This window comes from Rhinoraja longicauda, chromosome 4 (assembly GCF_053455715.1).
Source record: "Rhinoraja longicauda isolate Sanriku21f chromosome 4, sRhiLon1.1, whole genome shotgun sequence".
In the NCBI taxonomy this organism is placed as follows: domain Eukaryota; kingdom Metazoa; phylum Chordata; class Chondrichthyes; order Rajiformes; family Arhynchobatidae; genus Rhinoraja; species Rhinoraja longicauda.
In genome coordinates, this window is record NC_135956.1 from 55,721,639 (window position 1) to 55,742,124 (window position 20,486).

The window sequence follows — 20,486 nt, forward strand, 5'->3', positions numbered from 1 at the left end:
TCAGATGGACCTTCAAAAAAGATTCCAATATTATTGAACACTCCCCAGGATAAATTGCTATTCCTTAGGTTTTCACATCAATTATGCTGAGAATCTGCATAAGATAGCACAATCTGATGGAGGCAACTGTGGGCACATGGGTACACTGACTTGAACTGCTGGTGTACAATGTTAATGTACCAGTCACTCTTATACACGTTGCAAGTCACAACACGCTCCACCTGACAGTCTCTCCTGCTGATCAGTGGTGCTGAACAATGACCTCTTAAAATATCCAGGAATAACTCCTGTAAATTAATCGAAGTAAAAATATTATATACTTATTTCCTAGGTGTAGCCGCATTCAACTCTTTGACGGCTTCAATGGTATTTAGAACTGCTGAGGAGCTGCTCTTCCACCTCAAAAACCAAGAAAAATCACTGGCATCCCAAATGCCACAATTTCTCTTTTGCTACACATCAATGGTTAGCCAGAAAGAGAAAATATTTTTAAATATGCATAGGTTTCAGTTCTAAAAGCAGCTCAAAACAGCATCAAAAATTAATCTAATGATAATAGTACAGATATAAATAAATGAACTCTTTCAAATCAATCCTGAAAAGTTCAATTTACCTCAAGATATAAAATTGACATGTACATTTTAATAGGAAAACATACGGGGGACCTGGAATTCCAGATTATGGGCAATTCTGAGAAACTGTAGCCCAACTATTCCCTAACCTTTTTCGTCCCGTTTACCCCTTTGCAACTTTTCAAAAGTAAATTTACCCCCACCCTGTTTTGTTCAGTAATTTGAGTTAACAATTCTACCATAATAAAGCAACCGACAAAGGGGAAATAAAAAAAACCCTATTTTTAACATTATTATTTTAAGTTCAAATAACAATAATAATAGCACATAACAATGTTATTTCAATTATTTAGGAACAACTAATGATGAACAGATACCAGTATACCAGAACCAAACACAGTCAGTCAATATGTACAAATCCAGAATCAACAAATTTACCCCCAGGGTAGGCGACATTTACCCCCTTGGTTGGGAACCCTTGCTGTAGTCCAATCCACGAAGCAATGGAATATTGCAAAATTACACATGCTTGTATCACTTTTGAACAACGATGACTTGACATCTAATTCTAGGTCACTGGCTCAGATTTTACTGCAACATTGCCAACAGATTCTTCCTGGCGATTCCCACAGCAAAGCATGGGATTCCCCTTGCTGGAATTCCCCAACATTAGAACTGCTTACAAATTAACATTGCTTACAAATTCTGCATCTGGTTAGACCTGGTGTAGGATCTGCAAGTTCATTCATTTGAATTGATTTTATGACTGCGAGGATGAAAGACTGAGGTAAATTACATATATTTTCAACTATTTGTGCTTACAGTAAAGTTTGTAATTATTTAAAATCATTATATGACCTAAAAATATATTACTTTGATTTTTTTAAATACTTGCTTATATTGATTCTGAAAAGGTTTTGAATGCCTCATTCGATTAGGCAGTGCCATAATCAGTCCAAGAGGCTTTTGGCCATTAAGTTTTTTTTATTGCTGACACACATAAGTGGAGGACAATTAGGTTTCTGCACAATGTTTGCACATCGTACGAATCAGACCAGTTCAATTGGTACAAGAAGAAAAGCTAACACAACACCCTAGTAAGAAGAATATATTTGAAAAAAAACCATACTTTAACTCAAAGTACTGTACACAAAAAAAGTTGGAATGCTCCTCATCATCGTCTTTTATTGTTTCTAAATTACTTTATCTTTCACATATGTACTTACATGTCACTATGAGGAATAGGCTTTGGTGATGGGTGAGGCATACTGGCTTCCAAAATGTCATTAAAACTGGTGTTTCCTACATTCTTGGCCAGCTAGAAACAAAACAAATTTATATTTCAGTTTGATCTAAAAGTTGCAATTTATTCTCTCCAAAGTATAATTGTTAATTGAGCTAATCAATAAAAATGTTTTTCGGACTGGAGGCCTACGACTACTGGGGTGCCTCAGGCGTCGGTGCTGGGCCCATTGCTTTGTCATCGATTGCAATGAATTAGATTGGAATGTGCAAGGCATGATTAGTAAGTTTACAGGTGACACTAAAGTAGGTGGAATTTCAGACAGTGAGGATGGTTATCAAAAATTACAGCAGGATCTTGATCAGCTTGGGCAAGTAGAATGAAGAATGGCGAATGGAGTTCAGTGTGAGGTGTTGCATTTTGGGAAGTCAATCCAGGGCAGGACATTTACAGTGAATGGTGGGGCCCTGGGGAGTGTTGTACAGCAAAGGGAGCTCGGAGTATAGATAGATTATTCACTGAAAGTTAAGGTGTCTTTTGGTACGTTGGCCATCAACAGTCAAGGTATTGAGTATCGGAGTTGGGATGCTATGTTACAGGTGTACAAGACATTGGTGAGGCTGCGATTAGAGTATTCTGTTCAGATTTGGTTACTCTGCTATAGGAAATATGTCATTGAGCTCTAAAGAGTGCAAAGAAGATTTACAAGGATGTTGCTAGGACTCGAGTGCTTGAGCTACAGGGAGAGATTTTACAAGCTAGGACTTTATTCCTTGGAGTGCAGGAGCTTAAAGAGTAATCTTATAGAGGTGTATAAAATCATGAGGGTAATTGATTGGGTGAATGTGCAGAGTCTTTTCTCTATGTTAGGGGAATTCAGAACTAGAGCACATGAGTTTAAGGTGAGAGATTTAATAGGTGCCTGGACGGCAAGTTTTTTCACTCAGTGGCTGGAGGGTATATGGAATGATCTGTCAGAGGAGTTAGTTGAGGCAGATACATTAACAACATTTAAAAGGATCTTGGACAGTTACATGGAAAGAAAAGGTTTAGAGGGATATGGGTAAAATGCAGGCAAATGGGACTAGCTTAGATGGGGCATTTTGGTCAGCATGCACGAGTTGGGCTGAAGAGCCCGTTTCCATGCTGTATGACTGTACTATCAAAGGTGCACAGTTAAGGTCATAAAGAGAACACTGAAGGTGTATATGGTTGTAAAAAATAGCTATCTAGGTTAAAGATTATCCTGTAAGTTCTTAATTATAATATTCTGTGCAGCATTTAGCCTCATAATAGAAAATATTGGGAGTTTATAGAGGGTATAACATATTTGTTGTTGTGATACTTCAAAGAGTTCCTAAATACAATGTATACAATACACCAATTTACATTTATCTTGTATATTTAACATTGTAAAAAGCAACATGACAGCTATACATAGAATGCACATGGTGACCAAATGTATGTCAAGGTATTAGCATTATCCAAAATAATACTGATGCTGGAAATCGAAATAGAATACAGAAGAATTCTGGAAAAAATCAGGTTGGCCAACATCAGTAGAAATGGAAATACTGTCAATGTTTCAGGTCACTGGTCTTGCATCAAAGCTGATAGTGAACTAAAGTTAAAATAAGACTATAAGTTGGGCCAAAGGACCTATTTATATGCTGTATAACTCGAAAATTACAACACCCGGTAGAAACCCAAGAGTCACAGAGTAAATGTGCAAACCCCACACAGACATCACTAGTCAGGATTGTATTCAGGTTTCTTTAGCTATAATGCAGCAGCTCTACTAGATCGGCCATTATGCTCAAATGGGAAACTTCAATGAAGTCAATGTTACGCTTGCATTACACAAACGTACATGGCAGACAATATACTACCATAACCTATGTGCACAAAGGTGAGATGGAAATAAAGGTAAATTACAAATTTGAATTGGAAAAATGGCTGGGCAGAGGGATTTGAGAGGGATAATGGACAAGTGTTCAAAGTGGAAAAAATACAATGAATGGTACACCACAAATGTCTCTGCTGGGTCCACAGCTGTTCATAGTACATTTAAAAGACTTTGATGAGTTAGAAAGCCACATCTCCTAGTCAGCATTGAAAATACCTGCCAAGTCAAATACATCCTAATCCTAATGCAAAACAAGCAAATGGATTTCTAAGTAAGGATCAGAAAAAGATAAAATATTATATTTGCCAAGTGGAGAAAATGTAGCACAATGGAGCTCCAAAGACTTGGGGTGTCAATATAAAACATATTAAATTGGCATGTCACATCGAGAGATATCATGTCACATAGTCTGAAATATTAATTGTTTCTCTTTCTACAGATGCTGTCTGAACAGCTGAGTGTTTCCAACGCTTTGCTTTCGTTTCAGATTTCCAGCATCTGCAGTTTATAAAAACATTTTTGTTTATTGCTTACTGAAAATGTTGTCCAGCTCTTTAAGAGAACCATATCTTAAAAACATAAATTAAATACTGATTGAAAACCTGGCAAAAAAAAAAATCTTATCAGCAACATGACATCTCAGAAATGTGTCAGATCATACTTCAAAGTATGCTAGACCACATCCTTTCCCACCAACTAATGAATTCACCAGATGTAGTGGCCCAATGATATTTGGACAGGGAGGGAGCAAAATTTAGATCCTCAACATTAAGTTTAGACTACAGGATCAGGTCAAGCATGAGCAATCAAACCTCCTCCTGATTTCCATTTGCCTTGCCCTGATTACCACAATCTTCCCACAGTTGATGTTAGTGCTGATAATAATATGACCAATTTGAAAAAGCACAGAATTCTGGATCAGGGCATCATTCTATTGACTTGGCTAACCAAATCCTAGTTCTTCAGCAAGTAGTGACCAGGTAATTTTACTCGACCTTGTCCTCACCAAATTAATCTGTTTGTGTTCACAATAACATTGGTAGGAGCGACCACAGCACAAAGTTTGGTGAGATCATCTCCATAATATTAGGCAGCACCGCATCATGCTAAATGGGATGGAACAATGACATTTGAATAATAAAAGGCCTGGATAGAGTGGATGTGGAGAGGATGGCTCCACTGGTGGGAGAATCTAGTGAGATCTCATATGTTTAGCGTGGATATAGAAAGTAATCCTTTTTGGATGATGTTGCTGCAGGACACTACAGATGGAAAATATGAGGGACCAAAGATGAATACATGAAGGAACACCAGAGGGAAAAGGCAGAGAAAGTGAAATGTAAGTTTGAGATGGCAATCTCATGGGATGAGTTGAATATGGAAAATGAAATTCATACTGAAGAAATTAACGAAAACAAAAGGGCAGTGCTCTGACAGGAGAGAAAGGTTAATGATTTGACATGGGTATTGAAATTACTTACATTGAGAGGCCATTTCATGCAGAGGATGAAAAAGGAAAAAAAGTAAAGATATTTATTGTTATTTTTCTTTCACTTTGAGTGGGCAGTAGAAACAATAACTGAGAGGGAAAAAGAATGGAACATGTTGTAATGTCTAAGGGATAGGCACACTAGACGAGATATGTTCTGGATAATAAGAGCAAGGTAAGTGATGGATAATAAGAGCAAGGTAAGTGATTGAAGATTCAGTCAGGCCACATGGCTTCACTTGACAGGAAGATATCACCACAGCCAGAGTTTGAGCAAGGCTGCAATAAACTCATGGATAGTAATGGCCTTGTCATAAATTAACGTGTATTCTGACGGAGATGTGGAGAGAACGAGTGATCGCTGATCCACTAGCAGTCTACAGGTGGAGAGATGAATGAACAGGAAAGAGATCAGCTGTGAGCCCTGTTGGGGACAATGAGTGAGACTAATTAATACCATTTATCTCATTATTATTTTAAATGTGCAACAACAAATATTTTCCTGTTGCAATTTGGCGGAACCAGTCTTCGGTAATTCTCGAACTCTGACAGTAACATATCAGCCAGCCATCATATGTCCCGCATCCTCAACCACATGGAATGTGAGCAAGGATGCATAATAAACCACTGTGATGCCCCACAATTTATCTGATATTGTTAATCAGACCACACATGCCAAAATGTAGGCATTATTTTAAATTTTCTAAAACACATTATAATTTCAATAACTCACCAAGAGTTCAGAGGTTCCTAATTTATCCAGTTCTAGTGATTGTATTCTGGAAATATGTACTCCCATTTCTCGGTGTATTCCTGAACATTCTATACATGTCAAAATTCCTAGGTTAGTTGACAGCCAAGTTGGATCTGCAAATCAATTACAAAAGAAAGAAATTCATCAAAAAAACAAATTTGTTCTGCAAATATTAAGAGAATCCACGGAAATGCTAAAAAGAATTGTTACAATGTTTTAAGATGCCCACAGTGGCTCAAATTTAATTTTGGATATATGTTTAGCATTATTCTGCTATTTTAAACATTTCTCATCATGGCCCATGCATTGGATTTTACTAATGCCAGCCTTCATTGGAACAAGATTAATTCAATCAACTCACTCTAACCTGTTTTCCTTTTCCGCCTTAAAATGGTAGAGCACATATTTTGTTTATAAAAGTGAATTCTACTCAATTCCGTGTGCAACTTAGTGTCTCCCTTGGCGAAGATTCAACATAAAGAACTGTGTACAGAGTAAAATCAAGCAGGATTTTATACTTTATTGTCATATTATATAACTCCATGCTGTCAAAATCTTTAAACGTTTATCTTTTATTATTGTCAATTTAAGAAATATAAAATTAATGCAGTTAATCCCCGTGGATCATGTAGGGTTTCTTTCCTGAGAACTGTCTGTAACTCACTTTTTCCATTAGTCAAAAATGACTATTTTCTTTGGCTACCCATTTGGTGTCACTCTGCATCCACATCCTACAATTCATTCATTACTGGAATACCAACTGATTTAACACTAGCACCCCCATAATTCAACTAATGAACCATATTCTGTATACAGCTTATTATCAGTATTTTATTGTTATTATTACTGTCTTGAAAATGTTTTCAAAGATTTATTGGAAAAAAATTATATAGTCAGATTTCCATAAGGTTCCAACCCAGTAGGCTTGGTACCGATATAGATTTTCTAGCAAAATCAGGATAGGCTCACCATAAATTTCATTTTAGTCCACCATTTCCACTTTTTAATAACTGATGGTCTGCACTGCTGGCACACCAAATACGGAAGGGAATTTTTCCTCCAAATAATCAACACATTTCAAAATATTCCTACTATTATGGAAGGTGGAAAGCAACAGTTTGACCTGTCATTTAAAGTGCAATTAGTGATTGCACGATACCAATCACTGTCACCGCACCATTTTTCATTTATGTGTCTGCAAGTAAAATTAGCTGAAACGCAAATAAATTGATTTTATTGGAACACTCATAATTACCATCTCCTTTTAGTGAGGTTAATGGGAGCTTTTATCCTTGTAAATTGAATATTCATTTACAATAATATTAACTTGGCTTTTGTATTGTAGTTTGAACAGCTTTTCTATATAAATGTTACCACAGGGCAGACTTTTCTTTTGTATTTTGCAATGATTTAATTGAGCATTATGATTCTAATGTTGAAGAAAGCACCAGAACACAAAGGAATATAACAGGATTTTAAATGAAAAGAAGAAAATGATATTCAGGAAGATACGCAAATACAACATGGGGATTTATAACTGAAGTACACAGGCAGAATGTCTAACACTGTGTGTTTGGAATAATTTTGAATAATTTTGCCTGGTCAACAATGTTATTTCACTTAACAACACATTGATTTTCTTTATATGCAACATCTTCAAAAAAAAGATTTAAAAATTCCTCTTCTTTTACAAAGGTATTATTAAAATTCAGCTAAAGAGCATGCCTCTGAAGAGGGCATGCATGCTTTTACTATTCTTCCAATAATAGAATACAGACAATGGTTCTAGAAAGTCCATCATTTGACTTTCTTCCTCATAAATGTATTTATAGATTGTCCTCATTGTCACGTGTGGCTGCGCCTAACGGCTGCGGCTCTCTGGCAGTCTGTTTGTCTGTTTGTCTTTTTTTCGTTTGTGTCGGTGTTGGGATGGTTTTTGTTTCTGTTTTTGGCTGTGTATGTGGGGGTGGGGGTGAAACCTTTCTTTTATTAGGTCTCTTCCCCAGGGCGCAGCTCGGTCGCGGGACCTTCCATCGGCCGCGGGGCCTTACATCGCCGGCGCGGCTCGGCCGCGGGACCTAACAGTGCCCGGTGCGGCTCGGCCGCGGGACTTCCATCGCCCGGCGCGGCTCGGCCGCTGGACTTAACATCGCCCGGTGCGGCCGCGGGTTGTTTCGGTGCCCAGGGCGGCTCGGCCGCGGGGCCTTCCATCCCCTTGCGGGGGCTGTGCGTGTCGTTTGCCTCGGTAGGGGTCGAACTGCCTGTCCGTGGGTGCGGGGGGAGGAGAGTGGAAGTTTTGTTGCCTTCCATCACAGTGAGGGGGTGTTTGGAGTCACTGTGATGGATGTTTGTGTTGGGGTCGTGTATCCTGTGTTCTTTTCTTTTTTGCTGTGTCTTGTGACTGCTGAAATTTCGTTCGGTATTTATACCGAATGACAATAAAGTTCTGTTATACTGTTATACTGTTATTTATGGAGTTGATCTCCCTCTGAAAGTGTCTTTGGGTATAATCCCAGGGGGAACAATCTAGGGTTTTGAATTGGACATCTATCTGGGATACGTGCACCATTCCATTCATTACTACTCTTCAGGGCAATGCAAAATTGTTGGGACGGAGGCCGCATTCTCAGAATGGGAAAACACAAACTAACAGCTTCACTTAGTCTAGACAGATGACGTTAACACAAGTCCAGGTATGACAAGCCGAGCTAAATAGACATACCATTAGTGCAAGGGACATTCTTAAGGAACTCTGCAAAAGGTTGAAAAAAAATCACTTGCTGAAAACACCAGCAATTACTTTGAAAATGTCTGCACATCATTTATATGAAATACATTAAATTTAAGATATATTATTAATCAAGATCAAGTGCAACTGACTGCAACACTGAGAGTAGCAATACTTCTGATGCAAGACAGCAGTTATGAACAATTCAAAAATAAAAATTGAAATGCAATTGCATTTCACTGGTATTACTCCTGCAGGTGGCAGTAAATTGATGATGGTAACAAAACTTTTTAAACTGAAGTAATGGTTTATTTCAGATCTGAACAAAATAGCTGCTCTCGACAGTATTTTGGGGCACAACAAGCTGCACTGAGGAATGAACAGTGGCAGAATACAGATAACATCACAGCTAAAAGATGTGCAGCAGGGTATGATTACTGTTGTGGGGGACAGTGGGGGTTGTCAAGAATAGCACAGTTGGGGAGGGTAACTGCATGGGGAAAAATAGCAGTAAACAACATGAATTGAAGACTGGAACTAAATGCAGATTATTCACAATAGTAAACAAAGAATATTTTAGAAATATTGAAATTATCTATATTTAACTTCCTTGTAAAAAAATGTTTATGACGCACATTTCCCCAATGTCTGAAAGCTATTTACAGCCAAGTACTTTTCAAAAGTAATCATTATTGGAGGATAACCTAGCATCGATTTGGACATTATCTCCCACAAAAAGCACTGAGACAATGACCAGTTGATTCGCAATTCAATTACATTGGCTGAGGGATAAAAATTAGCCAGGCCTTCAGCTCTTTCAAAATATTGCTTTTTGATCTTTCACATTCACCTCGAGGAACAGCCCGAGCTCTTGTTTAATGACCCATCATCTTTGGCAGTGCAGCATTCTCATTTATTACACCGAAAAATCCTCAAGTCCCTGGAGTGACACTTAATCACCTATATAATCACCTTGTTCATGGGCAATAATGCCACCAACTAAATCACAGAGAAAAAAACTACAGCACGTTTATATCTGATCTTACACAGTGAACATGGATTTCTCAAAACCATCTGGAATTGTTATAAAACACTCAATTTTGTAGTAAGACAGTATTTTTAAATATGGTAACATTTTATACTATCCATGGGCGAATTGCAAAATCTTTTAGGAGCAGAAGTTCAACAGAGCTGCTTTGTAGATTGAGCATTAAAGCAACAGTTTTTTAGTGTTGCAAATACAGCAGGAAGGAAGAGTGTACCAATTTTGAGCATCTGAATATTGTGTTAAGACAATAGACAATAGTGCAGGAGTAGGCCATTCGGCCCTTCGAGCCAGCACCACCATTTAATGTGATCATGGCTGATCATTCTCAATCAGTACCCTGTTCCTGCCTTCTCCTCATACCCCCTGACGTTTGAGTTTTACATTGGGTTAATTTAGAAGTTGGGCATGGTAGAATACATCCTGCTTGCCTTTTACACCAAAGAGCCAGCTCCAAAAACCAAATTATTGCAAGAGAACTGCAAGCCAACATTGTTTTGGATTTAAATCTGGATAAAAATCAAACAATGACTGTTTTTACGTGGTTTTTTAACATTTGAAAATTACAGAACAATTCTAATAACATACTAATTAAAACAACATTTCCTAAAATATAAAAAGAGTAAAGACCTGAAGCTCCACAGTCACAACAGATATCATTGCCAGGCATCCGCTGCACATCTTCAATGATGGCTTTGGTTAGATCCTCGATGCTGTTCTCCCCACTGCTCTGCTCTCCTCTAAATGCCATGTTTAATGCTTCCTCTTTGCTGTTGGTTAATACTGATATCCATCTGTTTAAAAATGTAAATAATTTTAAAATATCAGAAATCACATCATCTGTAATGCATAAACATCTCAAAATGACATTTCTGAAAGTAGTTGAAATCAGTTATTGAAAATACCAGTTCTAAATTGTGTGTTTTGTTCTGTTCTTCAGTTTTTTTCTCCCCACTTCCAGATCGACTGCTTGTCCAGTTCCCAAAACTTTGATCCCATCCTAATAATCTCCTACATATTTCCTATGGCAGCATAACTACAGATACATGGTCAGCCTTTATAAACAAGTTGAATAACTCGAGCATCTGTTATGAATCTTCCATTGTTTCTGTGCTATGAGCAGTTCTTCTCTAATGGGTAAAAATGCTTCAGTTAAACTAAAGAATAAGATATCACCTTTAATACTATCACATCCAAACCAAGCCAGCAACTCTATTCCCTTTCCCAGGTATTTTGTCAAATTAATCTAGATTGTTATAGCTTCAGGATTCATTTATGCAAAGCGGATGGCGCAACATTTATCCATTCTTTTATTTTCTTCAGTTGACTACTTCAGTGGTCTTCGAGTCAAACGCAGACAGGTTTCACCTCAAATCTCTTGTCGCCAGTATTCTATTGCCCTATCAAGTTCCACTTGACCTGATAAGGCTGAACACGAAAGCCAATTCTTTTTTCATAACTTTATTCTCTTATAACTGTACCAAATCCCATCTCAGATCTCTTCTAGTCCCACAAGCATATTTATTTTCAATTCTTTCCCATCTCTTCACTACCTTCTTTGAACTCTGACCTTTCAACAAAAGTCTCTTCTACTTTACCACTTCCTTCATTCCACCTTTGGAGGTAGACTTTCTGCTATTTAGACCTAGAAACATAGAAAATAGGTGCAGGAGTAGGCCATTCGGCCCTTCGAGCCTGCACCGCCATTCAATATGATCATGGCTGATCATCCAGCTCAGTAACCTGTACCTGCCTTCTCTCCATACCCCCTGATCCCTTTAGCCACAAGGGCCACATCTAACTCCCTCTTAAATATAGCCAATGAACTGGCCTCAACTACCTTCTGTGGCAGAGAATTCCACAGACTCACCACTCTCTGTGTGAAGAAATGTTTTCTCATCTCGGTCCTAAAAGACTTCCCCCTTATCCTTAAGCTGTGACCCCAGGTTCTGGACTTCCCCAACATCGGGAACAATCTTCTCGCATCTATGCTTTGAAAAAATCCTTTAATATTTCCTTCTCTTACACAGACTTTTTTCAATTTAAATTGTTCTTAAAAAATCCACCTTGTGATCAATCTTTGGTCACTCTTCCTAATATCTTGCTCTTACATTTAACATGTTTGTGAAAATGCATTAGCAAGTTTTTCTGTTGACACTGCGATATGCAAAAGAAAATTGTTGAATGGAATAAACTTTTAAACATTTTAGAAACTGCCCTTCACAATCCCCGGCTGCATACTCTACATAATAATCACCATTACAAACGATATATTAGTTAGGATATGTCTGCAAGAAAAAGTGCAGAGAAAAAAGATAACATTAAGATAATTTTATTTTAATGTTTAGTGACATGGCCAGAATATAAGACTGTTGGTGAAATATTTACAGTTCATTCTTGCTTCCACCATGAAACAATGTTTTGAAATTCAACGCATGCTTTAGAATGAAAATTATATTTCACTTTATAAATTAATCTGTGAACATGGAATCATGAAATTTCATGGATCCTGGCTCTCAAGATTCATATTTTAATCAGATCCAAAAAGAAATATATATATTTTCCATAAAGTATCATTAATTTTAACTTTGTTACCAGAAATTCTAAGGAATTTTCAGCACAGGAACAAGCCATTTATGCAATGGGGTAGCGTAACTTCCCAGTGGGTTAGCTGTACCCCAGAACAATGAATGATTGTGCTGAAGAGGATTATATTGCACTGAGAATGACTTATGGTGCTGTGTTTCAAGGACTGTTCCCAATATATTTGTTTAATATTGTAAAATTATAATGATACGATTTCATGTGGTAATACAAAATCTTGCATTAAAACGTCTTTTGTCTCAGGAGAACTTACACTTGACATTCCTGCTCATCATCTGCTTGGAAATGATAGGTCCGGTTGTCTATGGAGAGCATAAAGAGAAGGAAAAAAGGTAAGAATAAAGTAGCTTAAAATATATAATACAAAAAACTATTAAGTAGACAATAAAACTAACATTCACCAGACACCATTGAAATTGAATAGCTATGTAAACTTTAAAAGGAGATGCAGGTGAAGTTTTCTCAACTCTTAAAATGAAACAACGTTAAACCACACATTTGTTCATTTACTCAGAAGAACTTAATGTGTTGAAACCTTCAAATTCCGAGGAGTAAATATCACCGTCTCATGGACCACCCATATGGGATCAATGCCCAAGAAAGCACAATGTTCTACTTCCTTAGAAGGCTTAGGAAGTTAGGCATGTCCCCAACAACTCTCACCAATGTGGACAGATGTGTCGTAGAAAGCACTTTATCGGAATACATCACTGCATGGTTTGCGAACAGCTCCTTCCAAGACAACGAGAAATTGCAGAGAATTGTGAATGCAGCCCAGATCATCACACAAACCAACCTCCCTTCCATTGATTCCATTTATACTTTACGTTGCCTCGGCAAGGCCATCAGCATAATTAAGGATGAGTCTCACCCTGGCCACTCCCTCTTCTCCCCTCTCACAACGGACAAAAGGTATAGAAGTGTGGAAACGCACACCTCTAGATTGAGGGACAGTCTCTTCCCAGCTGTTAACAGGCAACTGAACCATTCCACCACAACTAGAGCAGTCCTGAACTATTATCTACCTCATTGGAGACCCTCAGACTACTTTTGATCAGACTTTACTGGCTTAATCTTGCACTAAATGTTATTCCATTTATCAGGTATCTGTACACTTTGAATGGCTTGATTGTGATCATATATTGTCTTTCCATTGACTGGTTAGCACGCAACAAAAACTTTTCACTGTACCTTGGTACACATGACAATAAACTAAAGTAAAGTTCAATTTTCCCCAAATTAATGTATACTCAAGTGTATTTTCTATTCAATTAATTAACTATATTAACGAAAACAGATTGTATTACAACCGAAAAAGTTTAAATTCAAGGTGTTGTCTGTGTGTATGTCAATGTACACCTTCGAAAGAGATCACATCTGCTCCAATCGGGCAATGGGAACAGAAGCCTGAAAGCACGCATCATGTAAGAACAGCTTCTTCTCTGTTACCAGGCTTGTGAATGGTCCTTCCATAAGGTAGGGCACTGTCCTAGTCATCTCTACCCCATTGCGGACATAGGGCTTTGTCTATCGAACTGCTGCGCGACAATGCCGAGAACCATATTTTGCAGTCTATATCTTTCCCTTTGTTCCACCTGTTCTTCTTGAGTTTGATGTAATTATATTTAGAGATAGTATTATCTGATCTGATTGGATACCATGCAAAACTGTACCTCAATACACATGACAATAATAAACCTAAACATCTTTCACTGCTTTAGCAATCAGTTCCGGATGTCAACCAAACACTATTTATTGATTTATCTTTGCAATCAAGCACCATAGTCTCAATCCTTGAGTTCAGTTACAATAAAACCTAAACGGTGTACTATAATTAAAATTTCAACTGAGGTTGTTTGTTGCAACAGATTTTTTTAAAGTATAGATTATTTGTGGGGATTCGATTGTACTCAGATTATTTTAAAGATTTCGATCATCACTTCCCCACAATCCAACTGGTGTGAAACGAAATGTTCAGGAAACTAATCTAAACTCTTGTAGTTTATTTGCCTGGTTTACATGACCCTAGATCTGTAATTTTGGTGTGCAAGATAGTCGTCGGGAGGAATTTTGTCTAGAAAGGATCATGAGAGTCATTCCAAGAAATGCCAAGAATAACCTATTGTGTAATTCAGGAAGATACTCAATTAGGTGACTACACCATTCTCTGGTAGGAGGGAAAGCTGCGGATAGATTCACACAGGAGAAAAGTTGAAAATGAAAGAGGGGTGGGGAAGGTTTGAGGGGGAGAGAGAGAGAGAGAGACAGAATTTTCTTTAAAAACACATGGCAATTTACGTACAAACCTGCACGTCTTTAGAATATGGGAGGAAAACTGGAGCACCCAGAGGAAACTCACACAGGCAAAGGGATAATGTGCAAATTCAACTTAACAACACCAGAGGTCAGGATTGAGCCTGGATTTTTGATGCTGCTGGCCATCAGCTCTACCCACTATGACAATGCGCCACTCTGAATCCTTATTTTGTTTCTTGTAAAATATAGTAATTTTCGATATAAATTTAGAGACCAGGATAAAGAACATCGAATGAAGAAAAGTATAGCAGAGGTACACACCCTCAGTTCACAATATCTATGCCAAGCTACGCTAATCTCATGCAATTGACTCATACCCCTCCGTTCCCTGCATATCCATGTGCCTACATAAAATCATCTTAAACACCTTCACCACCACCTCTGGCAACAATTTCCAGACACCCACCACCCTCTTAAAAAAAAACTTGACAGGCACATCTCCTTAAAATGTTGCCCCTTTCACCTTAAAGCTATGCCCTTTTGTCTGACATAGCCACCCTAGTAAAAAGATTCAAACTGTCCAGTTTGCAAATGATGCAAAAACTAGTTGTGGATTTTAAACAAGCTTTTGACAAGGCCTATTACACAGTCTGGTTAAAAAAGTAAAAATCCATGGAACGATTCGCAATTTGAATTCAGTTGACTCAAAGGTTGATGGTTTCCGAACTATAAGGCTGTTAACAATACGGTTCCATACGATTCAGGACCTGGTCCTGAATTTTAGTAGAACATAAGAGATAGATTTAAATATAAGGGACATGATAAATGCACTTTGAGATGATCCCTTTACATAAGGGGATCCCCATACAGCATCCCCATACATAATTAGAAGTTAGAACAATTCCAATCACCATAAAACATTTTTGGAAGTTATTTTCCAAAAAACACAAATCATTATTATCAATGGAGTATGATTCAGGAAAAGTTACAATATCTATTTATGAGAAAATGTATTTAATATTTGCATTTATTTTCTTTCTTCGGCACTCAGGGTCAAGGGTTAGTTCTGCCAACGCCAAGATCATAAGTGATAGACAATAGACAATAGGTGCAGGAGTAGGCCATTCAGCCCTTCGAGCCAGCACCGCCATTCAATGCGATCATGGCTGATCACTCTCAATCAGTACCCCTTTCCTGCCTTCTCCCCATACCCCCTCACTCCGCTATCCTTAAGAGCTCTATCCAGCTCTCTCTTGAAAGCATCCAACGAACTGGCCTCCACTGCCTTCCGAGGCAGAGAATTCCACACCTTCACCACTCTCTGACTGAAAAAGTTCTTCCTCATCTCCGTTCTAAATGGCCTACCCCTTATTCTTAAACTGTGGCCCCTTGTTCTGGACTCCCCCAACATTGGGAACATGTTTCCTGCCTCTAATGTGTCCAATCCCCTAATTATCTTATATGTTTCAATAAGATCCCCCCTCATCCTTCTAAATTCCAGTGTATACAAGCCTAATTGCTCCAGCCTTTCAACATACGACAGTCCCGCCATTCCGGGAATTAACCTAGTGAACCTACGCTGCACGCCCTCAATAGCAAGAATATCCTTCCTCAAATTTGGAGACCAAAACTGCACACAGTACTCCAGGTGCGGTCTCACCAGGGCCCGGTACAACTGTAGAAGGACCTCTTTGCTCTTATACTCAACTCCTCTTGTTACGAAGGCCAACATTCCATTGGCTTTCTTCACTGCCTGCTGTACCTGCATGCTTCCTTTCAGTGACTGATGCGCTAGGATACCCAGATCTCGTTGAACATCCCCTCTTCCTAACTTGACACCATTCAGATAATAATCTGCCTTTCTATTCTTACTTCCAAAGTGAATAACCTCACACTTATCTACATTAAACTGCATCTGCCATGTATCCGCCCACTCACACAACCTGTCCAAGTCACCCTGCAGCCTTATTGCATCTTCCTTACAATTCACACTACCCCCCAGCTTAGTATCATCTGCAAATTTGCTAATGGTACTTTTAATCCCTTCATCTAAGTCATTAATGTATATCGTAAATACCTGGGGTCCCAGCACCGAACCTTGCGGTACCCCATTGGTCACTGCCTGCCATTCCGAAAGGGACCCATTTATCCCCACTCTTTGCTTTCTGTCTGTCAACCAATTTTCTATCCATGTCAGTACCCTACCCCCAATACCATGTGCTCTAATTTTGCCCACTAATCTCCTATGTGGGACCTTGTCGAAGGCTTTCTGAAAGTCGAGGTACACCACATCCACTGACTCTCCCCTGTCAATTTTCCTAGTTACATCCTCAAAAAATTCCAGTAGATTTGTCAAGCATGATTTCCCCTTCGTAAATCCATGCTGACTCGGAATGATCTTGTTACCGCTATCCAAATGCTCAGCAATTTCGTCTTTTATAATTGACTCCAGCATCTTCCCCACCACTGATGTCAGACTAACTGGTCTATAATTACCCGTTTTCTCTCTCCCTCCTTTCTTAAAAAGTGGGATAACATTTGCTATCCTCCAATCCACAGGAACTGATCCTGAATCTATAGAACATTGGAAAATGATCTCCAATGCTTCCACTATTTCTAGAGCCACCTCCTTAAGTACCCTGGGATGCAGACCATCAGGCCCTGGGGATTTATCAGCCTTCAGTCCCATCAGTCTACCCAAAACCATTTCCTGCCTAATGTGGATTTCCTTCAGTTCCTCCATCACCCTAGGTTCTCCGGCCCCTAGAACATTTGGGAGATTGTGTGTATCCTCCTCAGTAAACACAGAGTTAGGAGCAGAGTTAGGCCATTTGGCCCATCAATTCTATTCCACCATTCAAACATGGCTGATCTATCTCTCCCTGCTAACCCCATTCTCCTGCCTTCTCCCCATAACCTCTGACACCCATACAAATCAAGAATCTATTTATCTCTGCCTTAACTTGGCTTCCACAATTTTTTGTGGAAATGAATTCCACAGATTCACCACCCTAGATGGTGAATGAAGACAGATGGCATTCAACAGGGAGAGGAGGTGGGTTGTTTAGAATGTTGAATGTTCCTTTAGGTGTTTTTTTTAGACAATAAGTGCAAGAGTAGGCCATTTGGCCCTTCAAGCCAGCACCGCCATTCAATGTGATCATGGCTGATCATCCCACAATCCGTACCCACAATTTGTATTTGGCCTCCTCTTTCTCCTATCATAGAGACATCAGAAGGGCTGTCTTTCTGCATGTTCATTCTCCAGTTTGAGCAGTCCAGGTCAGGAATTTCCATGGGTCTGTGAAAACGTTTCAATTTTCAAGGAGAACCTTGAGAATGACCTTGATGCATTTTCTAACTCCTCCAAGAAATCTCTTGCTGTGATAGAATTCAATGTAGAGTTTTACTTCTGTAGGCATGTGGAAAATATGGCCTGACCACCATGGTTAGTTGATCATAATCAAAACCTCAATGCTGGGGATGTTGGCCTGGAAGGGGATGTTGGCCTGGGAGAGGATACTGACATTAAATAACATTGCAGGGCAATGGAAATGGGGTATTTTTACAACAATTGGTACTTCGCTTGAGATGAATACTGTAGGTTAGGCTTAATCCCTCGGTCAGTATTAACTCTAATTTAAGTTGTCCATCACGGATGCACCTCTTACAATCATTCAAAAGAAACTTTCAAATCTAGAGCAATACATTTAGAACAAAAGATATATTTTCATCATTTATGGTAATTATTTTCACTCGGATCTGATGCTGAAACGGTGTTTGTTTAAAAGCTTTGAACAACTTGCAATGCATATAAAGAATTGAGATTCATGCACACTGACAAAGTATTCTAATATTTATTGCAAACAGGTGAAATATATATTTTATAAAAAATCTTAGCAAATCTGTAGAAAAGGTTGAAACAGGAAAACTACAAAACATCCAAATAATTTCATATTTAACACATATGCCAATTAATAAGAAAAAACGTACGTGATATTAAGTCAAAACATTTTTTCTCATCTGCAGTGGGCTTCACCTGGCATGTCAGTAAATTTAGTCTTGCTGGTTGCCTGTTGGTCTAAAGAGGCAAAATATATTAGAAAGCATAAATATCAAAATGATTCAGATGACAAAATGTTCACAATCAATGACTATCAATGTGGCTGAAAAGGAAGTCACTGGGAATAAAAGGTATTTTCAAAGTATTTATTTTCCAGTTTTGCTTTGACACAAGTCTTTCTTGCACTGTTTATTAATCTCAGTGAAGCTGAATTTAATATGAACATTTTCCAAGCAAAAATCAAAATTTCCAAAACTTAACAAACATTATAAAGCTTTTGTGAGTTAGTGAAGTAACACCATGGGTCAGGCAGCATCTGTGGATGTAATGGATAGGCAATGTTTCAGGTTGGGGGCCTTCTTCAGACTTCACTGGACTCCACATGTATTCCAGTGGCAGACCAGGGTCTTGCTGAGATTTGCAAATGCCATATGCTTAGAAATTGTGTCATTTTCCAATGTTCCATGTTCTATAGACTGGATCAGTTCCTGTGGACTGGAGGGTAGCAAATGTAACCCTGCCTTTTAAGAAAGGAGGGAGAAAAAAACAGGAAATTACAGACCAGTTACCCTTACATCGGAAGTGGGGAAGATGCTTGAGTCGATTATTAAAGATGTAATAGCAGTGCATTTGGAAAGCAGCGACAGGATCGGTCAAAGTCAGCATGAATTTTTGAAGGGGAAATCATGCTTAACTAAGCTTCTGGAATTTTTTGAGGAAGTAACAAGTAGAATGGATAAGGGCGAGCCAGTGGATGTGGTGTATCTGGACTTTCAAAAAGCCTATGACAAGGTCCCACACAAGAGATTAGTGTGCAAAATTAGAGCACGTGGTATTGGGGGGTAGGCATTGACATGGATGCAGGGTGGCTTGGACAGGTTGGGTGAGTGGGCAGATGCAGTATAATGTGGATAAATGAGGTTATCCACTTCAGTGGCAAGAACAGGAAGGCAGATTATTATCTGAATGGTGTCAGATTAGGAAAAGGGAAGGTGCAATGAGACCTGGGTGTCCTTGTACATCAGTCACTGAAAGTAAGCAGCAGGTACAGCAAGCAGTGAAGAAAGCTAATGGCATGTCGGCCTTCATTGCAAAAGGATTTGAGTTTGGGAGCAAGGAGGTCCTACTGCAGTTGTACAGGGCCCTGGTGAGACTGCACCTGGAGTATTGTGTGCAAGAGAGTTAGATTTAGGGCTAAAGGAATCAAGGGATGTGGGAAAAACCAGGAACAGGGTACTGATTTTGGATAATCAGACATGATCATATTGAATGATTCGAAGGGCTGAATGGCCTACTCCTGCACATATTTTCTATGTTTAAAATTTACATGCCTATTTATTTGAATGGGTTTTGCAGATTGAGGGGAAGAATTTCGATTTTTGTTACATTTTTGAAAAAAATGTTTATTTACAATGCATTTAAACTATCTAAAATGTTTTTCCACTTTAACATTTTTGAAAATGTTTACATTATTTCATTTTAATTTAAAATCAAATAGATTCTAAAATTTCAGAGTCACAGGCTTCCATTAGAATTTTCCAGGCAGGCCTTATTCTAATCCACACATTGTAAATGTTTATGGAAGTATTTCACAAAGCCTTCACAAAGTATTTCAAAAAACAAGCTTGGTTGTTTAAGCTTGCAAATATACTTTTAAAATTGTAAGAAATATACTTTTAAAGAAAAGCATATCAAAAAATATTTATTTTTTCATGAATAATTTAAAAAACAATGAAACTACGAAAAATTTTGGACAGGAAAAGATTACCTCGTATGCAATACATCCATCAAAAGAGTAGTTTTTTGTACAAATACCTTTTTCTAGG

The 20,486-nt window shown here is 38.4% G+C and overlaps 1 protein-coding gene across 2 annotated transcripts in view; it reads right to left on the reverse strand.

The window, feature by feature from the left end:
• Positions 1-20,486, reverse strand: part of LOC144592771 (arf-GAP with SH3 domain, ANK repeat and PH domain-containing protein 1-like) — a 161,833-nt gene that overhangs the window by 46,632 nt on the left and 94,715 nt on the right. For both annotated transcript variants that reach the window (XM_078397758.1, XM_078397759.1), the window contains exons 13-17: positions 18,591-18,678; positions 12,595-12,643; positions 10,368-10,531; positions 5,944-6,077; positions 1,799-1,890 (exon numbers count right to left, since the gene is read on the reverse strand). In XM_078397758.1, coding sequence (XP_078253884.1) covers positions 1,799-1,890; positions 5,944-6,077; positions 10,368-10,531; positions 12,595-12,643; positions 18,591-18,678 — 527 coding nt within the window. The remainder of the gene's footprint in view (positions 1-1,798; positions 1,891-5,943; positions 6,078-10,367; positions 10,532-12,594; positions 12,644-18,590; positions 18,679-20,486) is intronic.